The sequence below is a fragment of the Mauremys reevesii genome, linkage group 2 (assembly GCF_016161935.1).
Source record: "Mauremys reevesii isolate NIE-2019 linkage group 2, ASM1616193v1, whole genome shotgun sequence".
Classification (NCBI taxonomy): domain Eukaryota; kingdom Metazoa; phylum Chordata; order Testudines; family Geoemydidae; genus Mauremys; species Mauremys reevesii.
Genome location: NC_052624.1, coordinates 255466636 through 255490274, shown reverse-complemented (window position 1 = coordinate 255490274; position 23639 = coordinate 255466636). Strand labels below are relative to the sequence as shown.

Sequence of the window (23639 nt, the reverse complement as noted above, 5' to 3'; positions counted from 1 at the left end):
GATCTTACAGTCAAAGAAAACAGTGAGACAATATTGCTCAGCATGTAGGCTGTGGTATCAGTGCTCCACAGGCCTAAACATTGTAAAGATTTTTGTAGGCATTGCATCAAATGAGGATTTTAAGGAGGGTTTTGAAGGTGGATAATGTGTTAGTTTTGCAGATGTTCACCAGGAATTCCTCCTCAGCAGAATGGAACAAAGCATGAAGGTGTTTGAAAATTTAACAAGTGGTGGGGTGGGGGGAAGCTGACACCATGAGCCAGCCATAGATGAGGGTCAACATCTTGATAGTGAATGAGAGAAGATAGGTATGGTAAGGATTAGGATATGTAGGGCCTTGAAAGTGAAGACAAGCAGCTGATATTTGCTTCAATGGAGAAGAGAGAGTTCGTGGAGAGAGGGATGGCATAGTCAACATGACAGGCTGGGAAAATAATCTTTGCAGTAACATTCTGAATGGATATGAGTAGGCCCAGATTGAATTTGTCAAGGCCAGAGAAAAGGATGCTGCAGTAACTGAGTAATCAATATGTAAGATCAGGGTGGATTTGATTTAAATCATATTTTAAATCACTAGTTAGGAAGACTCAATTAAATCATGGATTTCTACATAAAAGTGCATTCTTGTTGGTTGTTATAACCTTAATACATATTCTTCACAACTCAAAGATAGATGTAGGTTTCATTTTTAGAAGGTATACACTATACATTTTAAAAGTGATATTTTTAAAAACTTTTCAGATTAGTTTTACAGCTATATCAGAAAATGAATTATTGGTTATTTCATTTACCAAAGGTAATTGAAGCAGATATTTATGAAGTCATTGGGAGGTGAACTATCTCCAATTCAACAGGTTAATCATTAATATTTGGAGGATTTTCTTGCCATGCTGTATTAGCAGGAGAACATCACCAGACAAGACATTTAAATTGTTTTATTTAACTAAAACAACATTATGTATTCTGGATTTTTTTCTTCAACAGCAAACATAATATTTTAACAAAACAAGCATATGAATTTTTGAATTTAGTTAAACATTCAAGCTTTTTAAAATCAAGTTTGTTTTTGTTAATTATTTTTAACTAAAATAATTAAATGAAATATTTAAAAAAAACACACTCAAAAATTAATTGACCTTCAGCCAGGTCAACATGAGAAACTTAAAATATTGGCTTCTCCAGCTAACTCAGTCGTCATCACCTTCTTTTTCCCGTTTGTTCATAATCTGGAAAAGAAAAACAAGCTTTCCTGCTTTTTCAGGTCCAAAACAATTTCTCAACTTGGAATGAATTAGTCCAAAGGAAGAAAATATTCTTTCTACACTGGCAAAAGAAGCTACTGCTGTTAAAAATGAGATTATCACTTCAACAGTCTCTGAATCCAAGAGCTTAAGTGACTTCCACCAGTTCACTGATGGGATTTTCTTTAAAACATCATCAGCAAACATGTATTTCTTGAATGGTTCTTATTCCCAAACAGACTTTTTTATGGCCTGCTGCTATTATAGGCTTTCCCTTCTAGTGAGAGAATGGGATGGTAGCTCTCAAATCAATGAAGGCTACACTCAGAAAGACCTCAAGACTTCTGGAATATGCTGCTCCAACAGTTTCACTTTTGTTTCTACTGCTTGTCCCTCCCTTCTCACATTTATCTCCAGACTTCTTCTCCTTGTTCAGATCTATTCTGCCCCCAACAATCTTTTATTCATTGAACTTTTTGAAACTTTGCACTTTTAGAGAGAGGTAAGGGTTTGACGCTGTGTCCGCAAATTTGCAGAGGGACAATAGAGTTGAGGTCTTTATATATTATTTATTTATTTAAAAACATTTTTGCTGTTAACAAGTACATTATCTCTGGAGACACAAATCTACAGTTTGAGAACTGCAAAACTAAACATCTCTAATGGTATCTTCTAGGCTGAGCACTGAGTCCCATTAGTAAGTAGAAAGATTAACCTAAATCTATACAGACGCCCCAGGAACCCCATAAGATTGGCTCCCTAATCCATGAACTATTGGAACTCATTTACAAAACTTTTCTTAAGCATGACATGAATATATTGTCTCATACTATAGAATTAGAATTTATAATCCCTGTTCCATGATGAGATATCTTTGAGCTGTCATGTAATTAAAACTATCTTTAGATAGTTTTTTTTCCCCCTCAAAGCATTTTATCAAAAATATCAATTTAAATTAAAAAATCCAATTTTTTTAATATAGATTTTTATCCACCCTGTGTAAGATACATCACTCTCTCTAACTTTTTTACAATTACCCTTTTTTCACCGCTATTGATAAATGGCCCCTAAACATCCTTTTCCCATAACCTCTAAGGCTGTGTCTAGACAAGCACTTTTTCGGTAAAACTTTTGTCGGTCAGCAGTGTGAAAAAACACACCCCTGATGGATCTAAGTTACATAGACAGAAGTGCTGGTGTGGACAGTGCTGTGTCGGTGGGAGACACTCTCCTGCCAAGATAGTTACCGCCGCTTCTTCGGGGTAGTTTAATTTTGTCGATGGAAGAGCTCTCTTCCATTGGCATAGAACAGCTACATGGGAGATTTTACAGTGGTGCAGCTGCATCGGTGCACGTTATAACAGAGGAAGGGAAGGCGAAGTGGCAGAAGATTCTTATGACCTAGCAGTGAAAGAGGCAAAGATGAGGTTCTTTGCCTCCATCATGTTGATCAGCTGATTTGTTTTCAGATGTACAATCTTAGCTGACTCCATTCAGAGATTGATAGGAATTCCTCCCAGCATGAGGAAATTGTATTTTACAGAGAAAAATAATCCAGATTTGGAAGGAAGTGTCTGCATCTGAGGAGTCAGGACAGAGTCAGGAGCTAGGGTCAAGAACTTCATCTCTGCATACATTTGGCCAGATACTGGAGGTCTTGAAGGATATTAGTGCCATAAACTGTCCAATGGATCCCTGCCTTTGTGCCTTAGAAACATAAGGGAGGAGATGCTGTGGCCAGAGTTAGTGGAGATTATCAGCACCTCTGTCCAAGGAGGGCTGCCAGCTTTTCTTAAGCATCAGGGTAGGCTACACTCAAGTTTCCATTACTTCACAGTGACAGTCTGGCCAACTATTGTCCAGTGTCTAATCTTCCCTTTGTGGTTAAGATTACTGAAAAGGTATGGTGAGATAGTACCTCAGAGCTTCAAATTTCCTTAACTGTTGTCAGTCTGGTTACTAATCTGGATATGGGAAAAAGACTGTATTAATTACTCTGGTTCATTTTCTAGGGTTGGACAAATATTAGGTATCCATCTTGATATTATCAATCACCTGCCTTTGAAAATGTTGATCCCCAGAGGCCTGCAAGCATAAAAACATTGATGTGCCTGCAGACTTCTGGTGGAATGGATGGAGCTTTTCTTAGGGGGCTGCATGCTTCTCTCTGAGATCAATTCTGTGGGTATCCAGCATATATACTAGAGATGTTCAGAACCTGCTATGTGTGTATAAGGAAAACCCATACTTTATGGGAAAATCCCTGCCTGATTGTCTGCCTTCCCCATTCTCTCCATTCCTGCAAAGGCAGCCCATCAAAGATCCTGCACATGATGAGTGGCTGCCCTTTCATTCAAGCCTAAAGAGAAAAGGATATAGCTGAGAGCCTTCCCAATGATTCATAAATTCTGGGACCTGTCTTAGGCTCAATCCAGCTAAAAGAGAGGTGGGCTGGGGAAAACAAATGGCAGATTTGGTGAAGAGTATATCTCTCCTCTAATTCAGGATGTTTGTCCACTAGGTGTTACTCTTGGTATTAATTTGGTATCAGGTTAGATTCTCAATCATTGCTGGATGACCACCTTTTGGCAGTAGCCAGGATGACTCTTTTAATATTTGCATCTGACAAGGGGCTTGCAACATTTTCTTTCCCACGCAGATCTCAATGCCATGATTCATGCCTTCGTGACCTCAAGACTAGATTAATGCAACGTACTCCTCTTGGGACTACATCTTAAATTCATTGAGAAACTGAAGCTACTGCAGAATGCGGTGGCCTCTTTTATTGGCAAAATAACTTGCTGGGGGGGAAAATTGTGTTTCTGATTTTTATTTAAATAGGAATTAAAAAACCACAAAGCTATCAAGAATATTAGGATATATAGACCATTCATAATATGATAATTCCATATTTAAATCGTATACCATAGTCACTTTTGTATTCAAAATAGCTGGACTTGTCACAATTTAAATGCTAATCTTTCCCTATGGACAAAGATCATAAACTCAATCCCACAAAGTAATGGGATGTTGTTTTCTCACATTTACTTTTTCCCAGTGGGGAATAATTCCTGGGAGTAGTTTCTGGAATAAATAAATTCTTCAGCTGTACTGTGTTGTTGGTCAATACTCAATTGTGGGCAAATTTTTGAAAAGGCTGCAATTTGAACCAGCAAAATTTATGTTTCTGTGTTGCATACACTGTTCAGTTGCAGATACATAAGAATGGCCATACTGGGTCAGACCAAAGGTCCATCTAGCCCAGTATCCTGTCTTTCAACAGTGGCCAATGCCAGGAGCCCCAGAGAGAATGAACAGAACAAGTAATCATCATCCCAGCTTCTGGCAAACAGAGGCGAGGCACACCATCCCTGCCCATCCTGGCTAATAGCCATTGATGGACCTATCCTCCATGAATTTAGTTCTTTTTTGAACCCTGTTATGGTCTTGGCCTTCACAACATCCTCTGGCAAGGAGTTCCACAAATTAAGTGTGCATTGTATGAAAAACTTCCTTTTGTTTGTTTTAAACCTGCTTCCTATTAATTTCATTTGGTGACCCCTAGTTCTTGTGTCATGAGAAGGAGTAGATAACACTTCCTTATTTACTTTCTCCACACCAGTCATGATTTTATAGACCTCAATCATATCCCCCTTAGTCATCTCTTTTCCAAGCTGAAATGTCAATCTTATTAATCTCTCCTCATATGGCAGACTCTCCATGCCCCTAATCATTTTTTTGCCCTTTTCTAAATTCTAATATATATTTTTTGAGGTGAGGCAACCACATCTGCACGCAGTATTCAAGATGTGGGAGTACCATGGATTTATATAGACACAATATGATATTTTCTGTCTTGTCTATCCAAAATTGATGCAAATCAATACTTGCACCTCTAGCTTCCTGACTGTGACCACAAATTGGATTGTTGGAAGCATAGGCACTCAGATTTGTATCCACAAATCACATAATGGGCACCAAAAATGCAGGCATAAAAAGGAAGTTCAGCCCTGTAAATGTATCCCTGTATAACATCCATCTCTTGAAGTGGGAGTTGTTAATACCGACATCAGGTTGCTTTTGTTATAGGCACACAAAAAGAGTTGCAGAAGTGTGGGATCCCCACTATTTTTCCTTTAAGTGGCCATTAAGAATCAGGAAATCTATTCTGGTCATTTGCAAACATGTCCTTTATTAGCACCCACAGCTTCTCTGGATGGGAATGGCAGTTGCATGCACTAAGGGCCTTACATGGCCATGTGCATTGAAAGAAATGTGAGTCCGATAGGTGTGAAAGGTGGTTTAAAAAAAACTATATTAGAAGGCAGTTAAGGGTTTACTTTGGTGGTTTTTCCTGTGTAATGAATGAGAACCAAGTGAACTGGATTTGTCTAATTGACTTTTTCTGACTGTGTGCAAACTGGACGAGTTGTTAGGAATATAAGATTTACTCCTTTTTTATTGCATTCAACAGCATGAAATTAAGTTTTCAGGAAATAGGGGCACAGCATTCCTAACCATCTACTCATTTGGGACCAGTCAGATAAAGTAATGAAGCCAAAGAGAGCCCCGACAAGCCTCTCAGTTTTTGTGTGAGACACGGAATCCAAATGGGACACTTGGCATAACCAGTAGCTGAGTAGTTTCTGTGGCAGACCCTTGCATTCTCTTAATTGCTGCTGCTTTTTTGCCATTATGTCAATCTTCCCCGCTGGTTGGCTGTTCCCAGGTGTGAGATCAGATGCTGGAACAGATGGGGCGGGAAGTAGAATGACTCAGTGTACATCAGTGTGTTCCTTTCATGGCATGACCTGGTAGACTATGCTACATAGGATCCATGGCTTGAATATACAAATGTAAATATATACACTTCACTCCTGAAGAGTAATTTAGCTGAAACCACCACCAACGTGCCCCCAGGAGATTAACAGACCAAAACATTCAAGTAGAAGGAGAAAGTGTTTTTAAATGGTAAGTAACTTTTCCCCATTGGCTAACTGAATAAATTGTGTGTTCTTGACAATCACATATTGGGGAAAAAAGAATCTCTGTAACTCTACCTCACGTAAATCAGGAACAACTGCACTGAAGTCAGTGGAGTAACCCTCATACAAAGCTGGTTTAAGTGAGATCAGAATCAATACCTCATTTCATTCACTTGATTTTGAAATTCCTGGTATGTATTTTGATTGAGATTAAGTACAGTGTTGGGAAAGTAAGATATCAATAGGACTGCCAAATTCCATGGATTTAGCTGGAGGTAACCACACTGTAAATCCTGCAGTTGGTATCTGCCAGATACCCTAATTACTGTAGTTTCTATAGGTTTTCTGTTGTGATGATGAAGAGGAAGTTGGGCTGGAGCAAATCCAGTTACATTGTATGACGGGCTGCAACTTAATCTAAGTCAATTGCAGCAACAACACACATTGCAACAGAAATGTAAAGTCACATTGATTTTGTTCATTGTGTATTTAAACATAAATATTCTATGACAAAAGGCATCAGATTATTTAGATGTGTATTCAGCAAGATAAATGTGTGAGTGTAACCTTGATCTGGCAAAAATCCTCATCTTTTTTTGTCTTTAGGATGGATTACATAACTGCTGAATTTCATGTGACAACTAAATAAAAAAGTGGGATGGGGAGGAAAACTTGTAAGGCCATCCCTACCCTGTTCCAGGATTTTGTAATTGCCAGGGGGATGAAGAAGACAGCCATTGAGGAAGTGGTCTTGAGAATGCATTAGAGTTTTGAAAGTAAATCCATACCTGGGTTCTGTTCTTAGCTCTGCCACTGACTTCCTATGTAAACTTGGACAAGTTACTTAGTCTCTGTCTGTCTCTGAATCTGTAAAACAGGGATCATTTATACTTAGGAGAGCTGAGTAAGTGATTGTGGATAAAAGACTCAATTTAGTTCCTTTTTTCCTTGTGGAATGTCAGTTGGCAAATGGAGAGTTCATTCAAATGTATTTGTTAGTCACAATTACTCAACACATTTTGGGGGCTTTATCTTTTCCTCTCTGGACTGAAATCGTTAACTGTTGGCTGACAGTACTAAATCCTTGATATTCAAAATTTGAGCTGCGTTGGTTAATTGGAGTTGGTCACATAAGTCACAAGGCATTGTTGTTTGCTGATTGGATGAATGTACTCTTGTAATCAGGAGGACTTGGAGATCTCAGTGGTCCTTTGAAATTCTCAGAGACGGGTAGCAGTATAGAGAGGGTAGATATGATAGGTGGGAATAGTGAACTTTAGAATATGTTAAATCTTTTCCTGTCTGGTCCTATTGGCCTTATGCAAGGCATCATGCCTAGAAAAAATGTACAGGAAGATTATACCTTTATTGTATGTGTGCATACATGGCCACAGTTGTGTTCATAAGGGCTGTGTGCAGATCCTGGACTTGCTGGTTCAATTTCCTCTGTGCCAGGTCTCTGGCAAGGGAATTGGGGAACTCTGGAGCAGGTTCATCCCAGGCACTGGGGCAGGTTAAAGAAGTTTGTGTTTCCCCTATTCAGGGGCTGTAGGGGCCCTGGTACAGGCTAGATCAGCTCCCACGGCCACCCTAAATTGTGCTTCTGTTTCAGTGGTCCCAAAGGATCATTATAGGAGTGCAGGGCTGATCCATACATGCTGCATTCCTCTGAAATAACTCTGCTCTGGCCAGAATGACCCTGACACACGGGACTCTTGTAGAAGTCGGGTAGATCTTTGCACAGCCAGCTTTGCACTTAGTACACAGGCCCCATGTCAGTGCTATCTCCAGGGGGAAGACCCTATGCTAATGCAAAGGGGCCATAGAACAAGGATGAATTGGGCTCCTTGCTGTGGGGAGGAGAGTCCTTTCCCAGCTAAAAGGTATCACTTCCAGAGTGAACCTGCAAGCTTTGGCACATTTTACCAGCAAGCATTCGAGTGAGTAAAACCTGATGGCTGAAATATCTGCAGAAAGTGAATGTAAAGATGGTGTGAGCAGAGCCACAGCATTTTTAAATTTGAGCCGATGCTTCTAGGAAGCTTCCTGCAATGTTCATCCACCTCCAGTACTTACCCTCCTTTGAAAACTGCTTTGAGATCTTCAGATAAAAGGCAACACATAGTTTTCAGATTTGTTTATTACCATGCTTTTTGCTTTGGCATATTCTCCTTCTCAGCCTCATGGAGTGGATATTATTCATGCTGATCTCTCATTGCTATGTCTGCTCCAGCAGTATTTCTTCTGATCAATGCTCTGAGTTTACTATCCATGGGAAGCAGAGACCTAATTACTCTATATAACTACTGTACAAGTAGACCTGATAGTGTTGGAGCAGTGTGGAGAGTGCTTCCAGTACTATGGACTCTGTAACCTAAATTTTAAAAATAGGTACAGAAACAGGAAAAAGAAAGTAAGAAAGGTGAAGTAAGGACTGGCTAGTTCTGGGAGGGAAGTTCTTATTTTGCCAAAATTAATTGTAGTTTTAGTGCTTTTCTTTTCTAAGTTCTGAATAGTCCCACTTCATCTCTCTCTCTCTCTCTCTCTCTTTTTCTCTCTGCCCCACCCCCCCTCAGATCAGGAAGGTGTTATCTTGCTCTGAGTGTTCCCTTGTGTTCTCTCCTAGAATAAATTTAAATTTCCAACTAATTCAAATGCATTGGCTCCTTTTCAGGCTAATGATGAAAGGTCAGGCTGAACTGAGCAAAAAGACTAAGTCCTCAGCTCTGAGTGGCAGTAGCTTCTTCAGCAACAGCAAAGAATTCTTGCTAAGAGCTCCTGAAGCTTTGTTGGATAAAAGAGAAATAAAAAATTTCCTATAGAAATGCTTGTGACATCCACACAAGCACCAAAGGTGAAATCTTGCAGCCTTTACTGATGCAAATAGTCTCTTTGCTCATGTGTTCTTGTCTTGTTGCCACCAATAATATTACTGATGTTAGTAAGACCTATTTCCATGAGTAAAGTTTACAACAGTGGGTTCCAGAGGACTTAACTGTGATTTATATAATTACACCATATACTAGAGATGTAACTGGAACCTCGATCCAAACTCCCCTGAAGTTTAGGAACTTTTAGATTGTTTCCAAATAGTGTGTCCTGGGCCCATCTCCAAAGGCATTATTAATGCTTAGGATATTATTCTAAATAGTTATCACAATGTTTTTACTAAAGAGGCTGCTATGAGGAAATACTACATAGAATCACAGAATCATGGATGTGTAGGACTGGAAGGGACCTTAATAGGTCATCTAGTGCAGTCAAGGAAGGACTGCATAATATATAAAATGATATAATATATCATGAAACATATAATGCGGAATGCTAATATAACCCATGCAAACTTTCAGACTGATAGAAATATTTTACATGAGACCATTGAACGCACACTATACCAAATAACACCCTTTATATATTCCAGCTAGCACATCCAACTATTATTTTTTTAAATTAGACTTATTATTCTATTAACTGAACATGGAGATCTACAACTCCTCTGCGGAGCACATTCTGAATGTTTAGCAGTTTTGATTTCATCATGTCTTGTACAGAGAATCTCTGTAAATTCTGCTCAAAAACATCGTGTGTGTTTAAAAAAAAAAAAAGCATGGGGGGGGGTCAGTTAAATGTTAATATTTTCCATAGGTGTCAGTCTTCTGACTTAGCATTCTCAGAAACAAGCAAATATCTAGTACTGGATATTTTTATTTTCAGTGCTCTGTATATTTACTGAGGGATTACAACAAACTTCTACACTTTATCTACATTTTAATAGGTCAGTGGAAACATAGGAAGTATATTAAGGTGGACTGCCCCATTTATTAAACTTATGTGAATCCGTCAAAAGCAGTTATATGCAATAGGGACCTGACAGCCATACGTGATCGAAATCATGCATCTAGCCAGTTTGTAAGATGATCCCTCTGTACTGAGCCATCAGCCATCCTTAGCATAGGGGCGCACTCATACACACATTCCTGTCAAGTCATCTTGTGAAAGGCAGCCTGCTTCCAGCTTGGCTTGAATGTGCAACCTTAATAAAACTCTCTGAGGTCTGAGAGAAAATAGCAGTTCTGCAGCAGATAGTGTAGGGAAAGAGACTGGGATATGCATATGCAGCTAACTAAGGGAGGCTACATGCTGGACTGTAACAGAGAGGAAACAATAAATCTTAGCTACTATGCAATAAATATTCCTAATTTTAACTAAGGAAGCTATCATTATAGTGAAATAAAAACCATTTTAGCCAAAGCTGATATTTAAATACCCTTCTCCAATTCTCTTTCCAAATATTTTATTTTTCTGTAAAATAAAAAGCAAATTAAAAGACAGAGGAGGTAAAAGTTTCTATAAGAGCAGGAAAGGAAAGTAGTAATAACATGACAATTTTTCTTTCTTTTGCTTTCCTGGCTGCTCTTCTGGCTCACATAGGGTGCAGTAACCAGCGCCGGGGTCCAGAAACCACTGGTAGAAGATACAACCGGATTCAGCATGGGCAGTGCACCTATACTTTCATTCTTCCAGAACAAGACGGGAACTGTCGTGAAAGCACAACAGACCAATACAACACAAATGCCCTTCAGAGAGATGCTCCTCACGTGGAACAGGATTTCTCTTCCCAGAAACTGCAACATCTGGAACATGTGATGGAAAATTACACACAGTGGCTGCAAAAAGTAAGAGTTTCCCTTTCAAATTCTCATTGAACTGATTATTTATTTATCGTGCTTCCCTGTTCACAGTTTGCATGTGTTTCTCTGAGAACTGAGATAACATGGATTTGTCTATTTCCATGTTATACTTGGTGAGAAATGTTGCCGCTAGAACTCACCCTTTCTTCTTTGGGCTTGCTTTTGGGAGCAAAACTTTCTTCACATTGCTGGAGTATGCATCTTTTTTAAAGCATGATCCCAGGGGACCATAAATGTTTTGAGAGCCACAGTGTATAATAATCCTTCAGAGACTTCTAATGATGGCACACTTTTCATTAAGTATTCTTATAACCTCTATTTATAGTTCTGGGCTTCAGATCAGATGTCATGAAGGATACCTGGTACCCACAGCAAATGTGTGCACTTTTAAAGAAATACTGTACCAACATGAATGCCTAAATGCAATTAATAATTTGAAGGCAATGTAATGAGAATATTATTATTCTCCCCAGAACAGATTCAGTTGTACTACCACAGTCAGCTAATTAGTAAAAAGCAACAATATAATATTTAAAAAAAATCAGTGACTTTTTAAAATGTATAGATTACATTGGACATGAAACAGCATGGGTTTTTTTGATATGTCTATATAAAATAGAACTGAAGGAATATAGGAGCTTTTTTGAGTAATACAAAAATAAATTCTCTTTAGTAATTTGTGCTAAAAGTGTAAACTTTCAAATGAACTTTTTTGTATTTAAAATATAATTTGGGGCTTTGTTCCTGCAAAGACTTATGCAGGTGAATAACTTTACTCATATGAGTAATCCCTTTGACTTCAATGGGACTACTCATGTGAATAAAGTTACATATGGAAGTCTTTGCAGGAACAAGCCCTCAGCTTGGTAATGAGAATTGGTAGTGAGTTATGATCCTGCACAACTGATAATTTCTATCAGAAAAATATATTTTTCTCTGTATTGGTGGACACACAAATATTACTGCTGTCCCTAAGACCTGCTTAGTGTTACTTTTGCCAAGACTCTGAAAATCACTTAAACAATCAGTGAAATGTTTAATCAGCTAAGACTGCAGTAACAAAATTTTCCACGTCTTTTGTATTCCATGAGTTACATGTTTCAGTTCTAATAAGAGTTCACATTTAGAATACATACCGGATATACAATAAAAATGCATATTAATGTAATTGTTGACAGCTGTATCATTTACAGTTCACATCCCTGTCAGCCACTGCAGAAAAGATTTAATGCCTTTTGTTTACAGTTCTGTAGTTAATATGCTTATAACAATATGAGAATGATTATGTGCAGTAAACACGTGTGTAAAAGAAAATGTACATAATAAGATAAACCCAGTTATGCATCTTTTACCTTTTATTTCAGTCTTTCTTTCTTTAAACTGTGTACATGGAGTGCTTTAGAAAGATGAAAGATTAGAACTGGAGGCTTGTCTCTTTCTAGAGTGTAAGATTTTTTTCATTCAGTTATCACTCTACCTTTCAAAGCAAACGCTATGGAATGGAGAAATGTCTGTGTTCCCGCACTCATGATTTTACTTGAGCAACTGCCTGCTGAATCATGCTTAAGAGATTGTTACTTATTCTGCATTTGTCCACTAGGGACTGAACTAAGATCACTGTTTCTCTTGTGAATTGAACAAAAAGAAAAATGAGTCTCTAGAGTTTTAAAGTCTGAATTAGAACTAGTATTCACATTTTAGGGGGGGATGGATTAACAGGTAGATAGTGTAAATGTTATGTTTGAGGTCTGTGCATTTTGTCAATTATCAGAACTTGGGCTGCAGGGGAAACCTTTCCCATGGTTTACATGAAACTGGTGTGCAGCAGTGAGCACTTATCTGTATGTGTCAGTTTTCCACTAGAATGAAAGAACCTGTTTCTCAGTGTGAAGGCAAATGAATCTGACCTGACTACATTATTACAACTCTGAATATTGAATTTGCCTTGTTACTGCTGTCACTGCAGGGCATTTCAGCAATAACTCATCTCCCTTTCAAAACAAGGAACATATGAAAAAAAACCTCAGTTCTATCTCCCCTAATGGTTTTCTCCTGAATTTGTAATATAAGATGTAGTTAATATACTATGAGTCCAATGTTTTCTAATGCACCTGCCACAAACATGGTAAATGAGCAATATTTGTAGTTATATGACTATGACCCAAATCATGCAATTATAATCATTAGAAAATATATGTAGAATTGAGCATTTATATTCTGACTTATGTAAAAGAAATATGTCCATTACTCTACAAAGTAATATATAACATTCATTAAACTGTGTATAGGCAATGTTTGCCAGAACATTGTATTTGTAATAGAATATATACAAAACACTAATTTGGTAATTTTGGAAGACAAATTGCTAGCAATGTTAGTATAAAAAGAATTCAGTATACATTGTTTAATTAGTAAGTGGGTGCTTTTAGTTTATCTAATCAAGGATAAATGTATTTTGATCTTTAAAAAATTTTTTTTAGCAGATTGCTGAAAACAAAATAAATCTTAGAAAAACTTTCTTGCAACAAACTGCCAGTTCAAATCTAGCTGAAAATGCCCTTGCCTGGAGAGCTAACTACAGGCAATTAAGTTTCAGCATTGTCCAATGAAATTTACATATGTATTGTTAGTGTTACTGTGATTCGTTTGCAATCCAAGGATGCAGCAAAATGCTCTCCATAGAAATTACCAAGAAAATAGCTTGGTAAACATTTTCAGAGGTTTTCCTAGAACTGTTTATTTTAATACTGGATAACTTTCCCCATTGTATAAGCTTGGGTTTCATTTCTGCAATATGTTTGTTTTAATAGTTGAAAACAGACAGTGCATCTCTTTTTTTTTCTTTCTTTCTTTCTTTCTTACAGTAACTGGCTGGCAGGCTTGGTATTGAACTGTTCAGTACTTAATGATGGTATTTAAATATTCTCAAAGGAGTCACATGAAATTTTACCTTGATAATCTACTCAGGAATTATTTTTCACACTAGTTGACTATGAATTAATGGTATTGATGGGATATAAATACATTCAGAATGGCTGCAGATTTACATGTATGGAATCCATTTAGCAGTCACTATACATAATAGTGGTAATAGCTTTGAGTGGGTGAAGCTTGGCACCATAAACAGTCTATACATCTTCTTTGTTTTCTCACTTATTTAAACAGTTGAACTATTTTATAGTATGTTGAAATTGAATATTTGATCATTATACATTATAAAATTCGAATGCTAAATTATAGCCTTGGATTTAAGTCAGTCAAAATCTTTATAGTCTGCCAAGACCCAAATTCATGATTTTGTCTTTCTCTTGCAACTGTTGATTAACTCTACTGACACCTAAAGCAGATGCAGGGAACTTCTTTCATTTCTCCCATTTATTAGTGCTGTCATCAGCTTTAGTGGAGGCAATAGAGAATGCTGAACTTGGGCCCTGGCAAGTAAATAGCAGCAGAAGAAATAATCTGCAACTATATTATCTTAGTATGTATTTATTTAAAATCTACTCTCTTTAAAGATTATCCTTACTGTATGTCTGGCCAGTTATTTGTACAAGGCAATTGCTATCCTTGCAGTTCATCATAACCTTTTCCAACAGCTTCTGAGCAATGTGCTCAGATTTTAAATGCCTTTCATACAGTATGAAAAGAGGCTGGCTTTTAGGTGTGGCCTTATAGGACAAGTAGAGGAGACTGACTTTTGAGAAGGTGGCTTTATTTGCAATTTACATGTGGCCAGATTACCTTTAAAGGGCTCAGCTAAGGTTGCCAACCTGCCCTGTTTTCCCAGGTAGCTTTTTTTTGTGGCAGCTGTCCTGAGAAATCTGCCCTGGTATTTTGTACCTCAGAGGTGGCAACCATAAATGCAGCATGCTCTCATCTGTCCCCATGCCCATACACCATGGCCATCAAGGTTCATTTTCCATCATGAAAAGATAGAGTTATGGCTCCATATGCTCTCTGCTCTCTTCGGGGCATTATGCACTGTCAGTAATGTGTTAGTAACCCTGCACCAGCTGGAATTCCGTTTGGCCCGCCTATGGAGTACTCAGAAGTGGAGGAGACTGCTTATACATTGACCCTGCAGTGCAGCCATTCACGGGCCAATCAACATCTAACACTAGGAGCACAATTTCTTAAAAGCTGGTGTAATTGACTGAGAAAATGTGTATTTACAGTGCAAGGGCTATCTTAAGTATAAGGACAGAAATGTGAGTCATGGCTACTGTTGTGACTTACCTATGAATCCCGTTTTCCCAGGTGTCCACAAAGATTCCTGAGAGCCCCGGGGTTTGCCTTAGCTGAAGTCTTGGGCAAGTAAGCAACGTGGTTCTTTCATTTTGCATTTTAAATGCTGTACAAGTGTACCTGCATATGCTTCAGGCATTTGATGCAATCAAAAGATACTCCTCTTAAACGAGATTTCTATGTTTTGGGAAGACATTTACTTATGAGATTTTTTTCAGCACCCTTCTGGTGTGTGTTTGTTTAATGTGGAACTTTTAAATGGTAACCCGTTTATGTGCAAAAAGTAAGGTCGCATCCTGCAAAAATGTACATTTTACTCATGTGAGTAGTGGGTTCTGCTTCAGTTACTCATGTGCCTAAATGTTTATAGGATCATCCCTTAAAAGTTCTCAATATGCATCATCCCTGGTGAAGTAACTCAACTACTAATTTTCACAGGAGCAGAGCAGGCCCTTCATGGATAGATTCTGTCACCCTTAGTCACACTGAGTATTGTGTTAATAGGCCCATAGGGTGAAATCCTGAGCCAACTGAAGTCAATGGCAAAATTCCCATTGACTTCAGTGAAGTCAGGATTTCACCTTTAGAGAGGTTCTATTCAGTGGAAGTAGGGATTTAGGAATCTGGCCCTTAAAGAGCAACAATCTGTTCTATTTGTGTTCAGAAATAAAACTGGCTTTTTTACCCTTAAAAAAAAATATTTTTCTTGCATTCATATGCCTGCATTTTGTTAAGAGCTTTATACATTCAAATTCCTGTAACCCCTAGAGATGCATGGAGGTACCCACAAGAAAGACATGGGACCTCAAACATGGAAACGTCTGAGAACTGCTAAGTATTGGGGAGTTATATATTTAGCAATATTTTTAAAAAAAAACCCAGAATAGTAGAGTTCAAGCCAGTCTCACATTTTTTTTCGCCACATTTTCTAGCAAATGACTTTTTAAAATAGTTCCCAGGCTTTGATAGAAAGCTGTGTCACACTGTGCAATGTAACCTAAATTTATGTATTTTCATTAATAACAGCAATAGTTAGGAACTTTGATAATAAGAAAGCATTAAAAGTATTGGTCATCCTTAAAAATATCTCACCAACTTTCCCTCTGGTAGATTTTGCCTGCTTTCGAGCACTGGTATATTTTAAAAATCATATATAGATATAACATAAAACCACATGATATTTCAGATGCTCTGAGCACTCACAGTTGCCATTAACTTCAGGCCATTGAGTTTAGGTAGTTTAGGCCTTGACTTCACCTATTAGCAGTATTACTTATTATAAAGACATGTCTAGTGTTTACTGAAAATGATCATTTGAGATTAGGAATTTTTTGGAAGGGAAAATAAATAAAATTATGTTCACTGCAAACAAGAATTAAAATCTGTTGCTGATGCTGTAACACTGAATCAGATTATCAATATGTTCTACAGATAAGCCTTGATTAAATGGCCTCTGGTTTAACCAAAGATGTGTCCCTGCTGGCTCGGCAGACAGGGGTGCTGAAACAATTTGTATATTGGGGGTGCTAAGAGCCAATGATCCAAACTGTAAACCCTGTATATGATGGAAACCACTTCAAGATAGGGGGTGTGGCAGCATCCCCAGCACCCTTAGTTCCAGGAGCAATCTTCAGCCCTCTGGAGACCTAACCCCAGGAGAGCTGTTGCCTGCTCCTTCCTGTACAGCATATATGTGTTATGGGTAGGGAACAGGAACATAGTTTAGCTTGGCAAAGTTTAGGAGCTCCACAAGTCTGGAACTGCCAAGTTCTCCAACCTGCTACTCTGAAAGTTTTGAATGTACTTTGAAATCTTCAGATAATTGGGATTCACCTATACACTTTATCAAAGGGTAAATCCTGAAGCACATTTAGATCAGCTTGTTATTAGCCACAACATATACAATCTAGCGTGGCTCAATGTATTTTTCTGTGCTTGCAATACCATGCAACCAAAGTAAGACACAAGTAAATAAAAACTGATAGAAACTTTTTAAAATAACATCACAGTTTTTAGCAATGTCATGAACCTGATCCTCAGGAGCAACAGCTTAATCTGAAATAGGCATTTTGGATTGAAAGCCTTCCCAGTGGGACGAGGTTTTCCCTCTTGTTCAAGGGGTTAAGAGTTGATCAGGAAAAGGAAATTGAAATAGTATCACATTTCTTAGAAGGTTTTTCTTATGAAACATCTTGTATTTTAAAACAAGGTTTTTCTTCTGTAACCTCATGTACATATTTTAGGAAGTATTATGAAACAGCAGGGTGGCTTATATACATGGATGACGGGTTCATTAGAAATAAAATGCCATAGACAAATGTACATTTACACTGCTGTACCATTTTTCATTATTGTTATTGCATAAGGATCAAACTTTGCTAAGATAATGTTAGTCTTTTTCAAAACAACTCATTTTAAAAAAGGGAAAAAAGAGGGCTACTACACAAAATGTATATTCTGAAATATATAATTGTGCCATTAACTAAGTCTCGTCTGCACACTTCAGTCCAATAAAAGGTAGCAATATCCTGAACAATTCTAACTGTATTTATGAGAAATTGCCCTTAACATGTGTTGCAGTGTCAAATCTCATGTCAACATTTTATTTGTATTTATTATTTATATGATAGTATTGTCTAGAGACCCCAATCAGAGGCCTGTCTATAGGATAAAGTTGCACTGGTTTAACTAAAGGTGTGATTTTTAAATTGATTTTAAAAAGTTAAACTGGTACAAAAGGTTGTGTAGAAACTTATTCTGGTTTAAACCAGATGTTCTTCTGGTTTATCTTAAGTCAATTAGGAATCACTTTAAGACAAACCAAAATAAGCCACTCCTAAATTGAAATTAGAGTATCTACCCGGGAGTGGGGGGTGCACTGGTTTAACTAATCTAGTTTAGAAACTGATTTAAGTTGAATTGGTGCTATTTTCTTTTGCACAGAAGACCCAAGGTTGTGGTCAGTGGGGAAAGACGCACAAGCAGCATTATTGCACATTTATTTAAATATATTTTGCTTCCTGAAAACAGTTGGGCTATAAGAAGTTTACAAATAGAACTAGGGAAATATTTTTCACTGAAACCTTTTTCATCAAAAAATGCAGATTCAGCAACACTGAAACATTTTGCAAATTTTTTTTTTACATTAAAAAAATTATGGGGGGGGTTAAAATGACTTTTTGTTTAAAATTTCCTTTCCTTTCCTTTTTAAACATTTTAAAATGTTTGATATCAAACTTTGTGAAATTTCCACCAAACACAAAGATCACCCTGCTCTACAAATGAAAAGTAGTGAGGCATACCAATATTCAAAGCTTTGGAGGTACATGATTGAAACACATTGCTTGCAGGCTTGTGCCAAGGTGAAAGGGTAAAAAATGCCAGACACTCCACTGAGAAAAGGGGACAATGTTGGAAAACTCTGTGGAGCTGTGTGAGTGGGAGATGAGTGTTTTGGTGAGCCGCTTTGAAGGCCTGTAACAATTTCACCCCTTCATAACAATTTCATACCCATCTCCCTTTCTTTTAAGGGCCAAAATAAACCAAACTTCCAAATCTGACTATACTTGAACTTGGAAAAAGTTCTGACGTAGATCCAAACTCCATGACTAACCCCTGTTTAAATAATAGGCTGAAGCACAACCCTGGAAGAGCATTCACCCTCACCCCCACCCCCACCCCCACCTCCACCCCCACACCTGAGCTTTGGGGGGGAAATCTGCTTCTAAACTTTGTGGCTTAGCTCCAGCTCTGCTTTTTATGCAGGTTTGACTGCTATGAATCACTTGTCATCTTGGCATTGGTTCTTTGGCTGAAAAATGTAACAGAAGAGTTGTTAGTAAGATGAGACCTTTGCATTTAGAATATGCATTAATCTTATCTGTTCTAGTTCTCTTTCTATACTGCCTATAAATTAAAAGCATGCCTTTCATATAGTCCTTTTCATATTGCCAATGGGTGCAGATACTCTAAATCTTTATGGAAAAAATACTGAAACCTTGTGCTCTCCATTCCTGGGTGTGCTGTTGTCCATATAAAGCTGTGGGCATCTCCTAAATGAACTAGATGTTGTGTATAACTTTTGCGATTCGCATCTTCTTTACAGAATGGCGCTCAAGATATTGTAAATGTGTACGTGTTTCCTGAGGGTACTCGGCATAAAATACTTTTAAATATTTTTCAGTATTTATTTTTTAATTGTTGGAATCAGATTTTGTCATTTTGTCAGATTTTTTGACTGTCTTGTTTACAAATAAAGACCCAGACATACCTTCTGCAGGCCAAACTCATGGAGGGGAATGAAAATTCTTGAGTTTCAACTCACAGAATTGCCATCTGATCAGACATTCCATCAAAAGGTCTTGGTTAAACATTTCTTACTGTGGACTGAAGAGAGGACATGGCCTCAGGAGGACATTGTAGAACAAGGATAAGTCCTATGGGCCAGATCTGTAGGGGTATTGGTGCCTAACTCCATGGGAGTCAGGTGCCTAAATATCTTTTAAAATCTGTCCCTGTGTGAAGAAAAACTGACCAGGATATTTTGGTCCTTCCTCATAGCACATTTTCTTTAAGATTTCAACACTGGCAGCCAGATGGGAGCCAGTTTAGCTGAGTGCTAAACAATTTTGAAAATTGGGCCCAGCAACAACTCTTCTATGTGCTGTGTGTTGTTATAGGATCCCACTGCCAAATCCCCAACAAGGCCAGTGCTTAATTTTGTAATGAAAGAGGTGCCAGGGTTCAAGCAATTAGGTGCTGTGGCTCAAGCAATTGTTTTATTTTCATAACTGGTGCAGCAAGCCAAGAGGTGCCAAGTCTAGAGGCACCGGGGATCAGCCCTGGCACAAATTAAGCCCTGATCAAGGGTTTCCTTTGTGAAAGGGTTTTTTCCTTGTAAGATATTATCAGCATTATGGTAGGAGTTTATTTTCACAGGGCCTGAGTGGGATAACATTGCAGGATGGGCATTCTCCTAACAGAGCTGCCTCCTGCCCACATCATAGTCCTGAACTTGCAGAGGGAACTTCCATGAGCATCAGGAGGACAGTGCTGATGCTAATTCAAAGCCCCACCTCACCCATTTAGGGCATAATGGCGAATTTCAATCAATCCTTACATGATTAAGGGCCCAGGGTCTGCAAAGTGGAACTGGATTGACGGCCCATGGTCTTCAAAGTAGACCTAGCGCTTGCCCTAAATGGGTAAATGCATTTAATTATTTTGAGATGTACTTCAAGTCTTGACCTTTAGGATATTCCAAATCCATGGAACAAATTTTAACAACCTAAAAAGAAATAACTTTGTGCAATCTCCAAAGCAGCTTTTTAATTTGCCCTTCAGGTCGGTGGCAAAGGGATGAAGGAGGGGTACCTGTTTCTCCTTTCGTTCATGTTATTTATGAATGCTCTAAAATTGTCAGCCATCATGTAGAAAAGTTATCTTTTTTCCTGAGATACCATGTCATCGTTAAATACTGCCTTACCCCAAGTAGTAGTAGAGAGCAGTTGTCTGTGGATATCAGTTCACTCTTCCCAATGTAGAAATGGAGCCTCTTGAACAAGGGCATTGATTACATTCCAATATAGTGAAAGGCTTTCATTTACTAGGAGAGACTATCCTTTTTCTAAGTGGAGAAAAATCAAAGTAATTGCTGTTAAATTGTGATTCTATAGTATTAAAATTTATCTGTCCTCGAATGGATTTTCCTGCCATTGGAGGAAACTTCAGGTTAGGTTAAATCACTTATCCTCTATTTAAATATTCATATTTAGTTTCCTATGTGGATAGCGCTGGGTAGCTATAGCAACAAACTTTTCTCTTTAAAAGTTAACTCTCACGCAAAGGTCTTTTGCAGAGGAAAAAAAGCTGCCTTACAAATCAGTTAGTTGTTTTAAATTCTCTCATCACTGAAAGGAGATGAGTTAAATTAATAGATATACCACGCCAAAGTTTTCCAGCAATGTATCATTTGCTTTTGGCCAAAAAATTTAAATCTAGCAGCCCAAACTTTGGCTCTTTATAAGTAAGAATTTCAAAAGTGAATAGTGGTTCTGAGTGCGTCAATTTCTGGGTGCCCAATTTGAGACATTTTAAAGGGGTCTGATTTTTGAGGGGGCAGGTGCTATTCTTTTTTAAAATGAGGCCCTCTACAGTGTCTCAGTTCAAGCAAGCAAAATCACTAACGGCTGTTTTTAAAAAAAAATGGCTTTATTTCAACACCTAAATAAAAGTGGCCTGATTTGTCTAAAGAGTTAGGCAGCTATCAGAGATCACAGAAGTCAACGGGAGCTGCAGTTGCCTTTGAAAAAAATCAAGCTACTTTTACCTTTGTGTTGGTGACTGAGTGGATTTAGAAAATGTTGGCTTTTTGTAAAGAATTTTTCTACCATTATCTGTTAAGTGCTGAGTCCATTTATGAGGGGGATAGTCAAATACTGCATGTTGCTCTGCCAATTCAACAGGAAATTCCTGTGGCCTTCTGGGCCACACAAGCCTCACCTGGCCAACCCATTCAAGGGCAACCCCCCAGCACACAGTGCCTTCAGCAGGAAGTTGAGGAGCTACTTGGCAGGGAAGAGAGCTCAAACAAATGACCTCATCCTCTCTATTTTAAAGCTATTCCTGTCTGTTCCTTGTGCAGGAACTGTAACTCCCACAGGATTTTCTGCAGCCCTTGGATCATCATACTCTGTGGCTTCCCAGTGTGGAGGGGAATGGGAAAGAGCCCTCTACTGTTCTCACATCACTGTCTGCTGCTATAGAAAAAGTGTTTCCTCCATCAATGATCTGCTAAAGAGGCTTCCCAGTGGCCAAGCTTCTTCATCACTCTAGCTGTCAGCTCTACCGTTATCAGCCAGGGAGATCTTAATTCAGGTTGTAGCCCTTCAGATTTATTCTCTGAATGACACATACAGACAGCCTACCGGGAAGGGGTGGGGGAGGGGTGGCATTTCCCATATTGGGAATTTTGGCAGACTTGCTGAACATATGTAATAAGTTCCCTGATGTCATTCCAATGACACCAGTAAGGGACAGTAATCAGGGACTGTGTAACACCATTTCAAGCATCACATGGCTGCTACTAATTACCTAGAGAGATGTATGAAATGTTCAGTGTCACTTGATACATTGTCATGGCTTGAGGATTTTCTTGCATTTCATTACAAATGCAACAATTATCCTGTAATTTGTCCAGTTTGTAACTTATACCAATCTGTCCGGTCTCACAAACAATAACAAAAGTTAGACATAGATGACACAACAATATTCCCTTGGTCTAATTAAGTGGCTCAAGTTGCCACCTAGAGATATTCATGCCATGCTGTCTGGGAAAATAAATCAAAAGAGTCAGTCTTCCTAATTTGGTACTTCCTAATTCCACCAGCTATGAAAAATAATATATTCCAAAACTCAGACACAATGAAGGATGTACTTGACATCAACACCACTTTCTCAAATGATGTGGTGTTTGCTTGCAACACAAGGACAAGCAATATCTAACCATCCATACCATTGGAGCACATGATGAATGACCTGCCTTCTTTAGGATCCTTCTAGATGTTATTATTTTTTAACATATTGAGATAGCACCTAAAGACCTCAACCAACTATTGCCCCAGTGGGCTAGACACTGTACAAACATTTAATAAATCATAGTCTCTGCCCCAAAGAGCTTACAGTCTAAAGAACAAAATGTAATAGGCGGATGAAGCACACAGGGTGGCTGGAGCTGGTTTGTGGAAATTCATAGATGCCAAGGCCAGAAGGGACTCATCTAGTCTGACCTCCTGTATAAAACAGGCCATAGAACTTCCCCAAAGTAATTCCTAGAGCTGCATATCTTTTAGAACAACATCCAGTCTTGATTTAAAAATTGACAGTGATGGAGAATCCAACATGACTATTGGTAAGTTGTTCCAATGGACAACAAGTAGATATAATAGGATGTATGGAATTCTGAGCTAGTCAGAGGTAGCTCCCCACCTGCCTAGCCTTTATCAGAATGTACATTACTTCAGTATGGCACAGGTGAGCTTGAAGAATGACTTGAAAGAGAATAAAGTGGTGGCTTTATGGATTTTGACAAGGAGCTTTTCCCCCTTGTAAAGGGCAGTATGGAAGAAATTGCACAAATGTTTGTCAGAGATGTGGAGAATCAGGTAACTTAGGCTGGCATTAGTGGCAGAGAGAAATGCTCTAGTATCTCCAAATCTGAGCAAGACTATAATCTGTTTAAAAAGAGAATCAGGAAATTTGGGGGATTTTTTTCTCAAAGATAGAACCATTTAAAATAAAAATAGACCAGTTTTTCAGCAGAAAGAGCATGTTTCCAGGTGAAAATAATTGGGGGCAAAGTAATATTTGCAATGAAAATATACAGATATGTATTTATATGTTTTCAAGGAGAACAGTGGCCATTTTTCCAAATTTCTGGAAAAGCCAGAGATTCAGAGGTGCAAAATCCCTCAGAATGA

General features: G+C 38.2%; 1 protein-coding gene across 3 annotated transcripts in view; it reads left to right on the top strand.

Annotated features, from left to right (window-relative positions):
- Window positions 1–23639, top strand: part of ANGPT1 (angiopoietin 1) — a 275560-nt gene that overhangs the window by 60995 nt on the left and 190926 nt on the right. The window contains exons 1-2 of one of the 3 annotated variants that reach the window (XM_039526224.1): window positions 10255–10278; window positions 10658–10902. In XM_039526224.1, coding sequence (XP_039382158.1) covers window positions 10873–10902 — 30 coding nt within the window. In that variant the 5' untranslated portion in view covers window positions 10255–10278; window positions 10658–10872. The other 2 variants (XM_039526223.1, XM_039526222.1) reach the window with 2 other exon arrangements.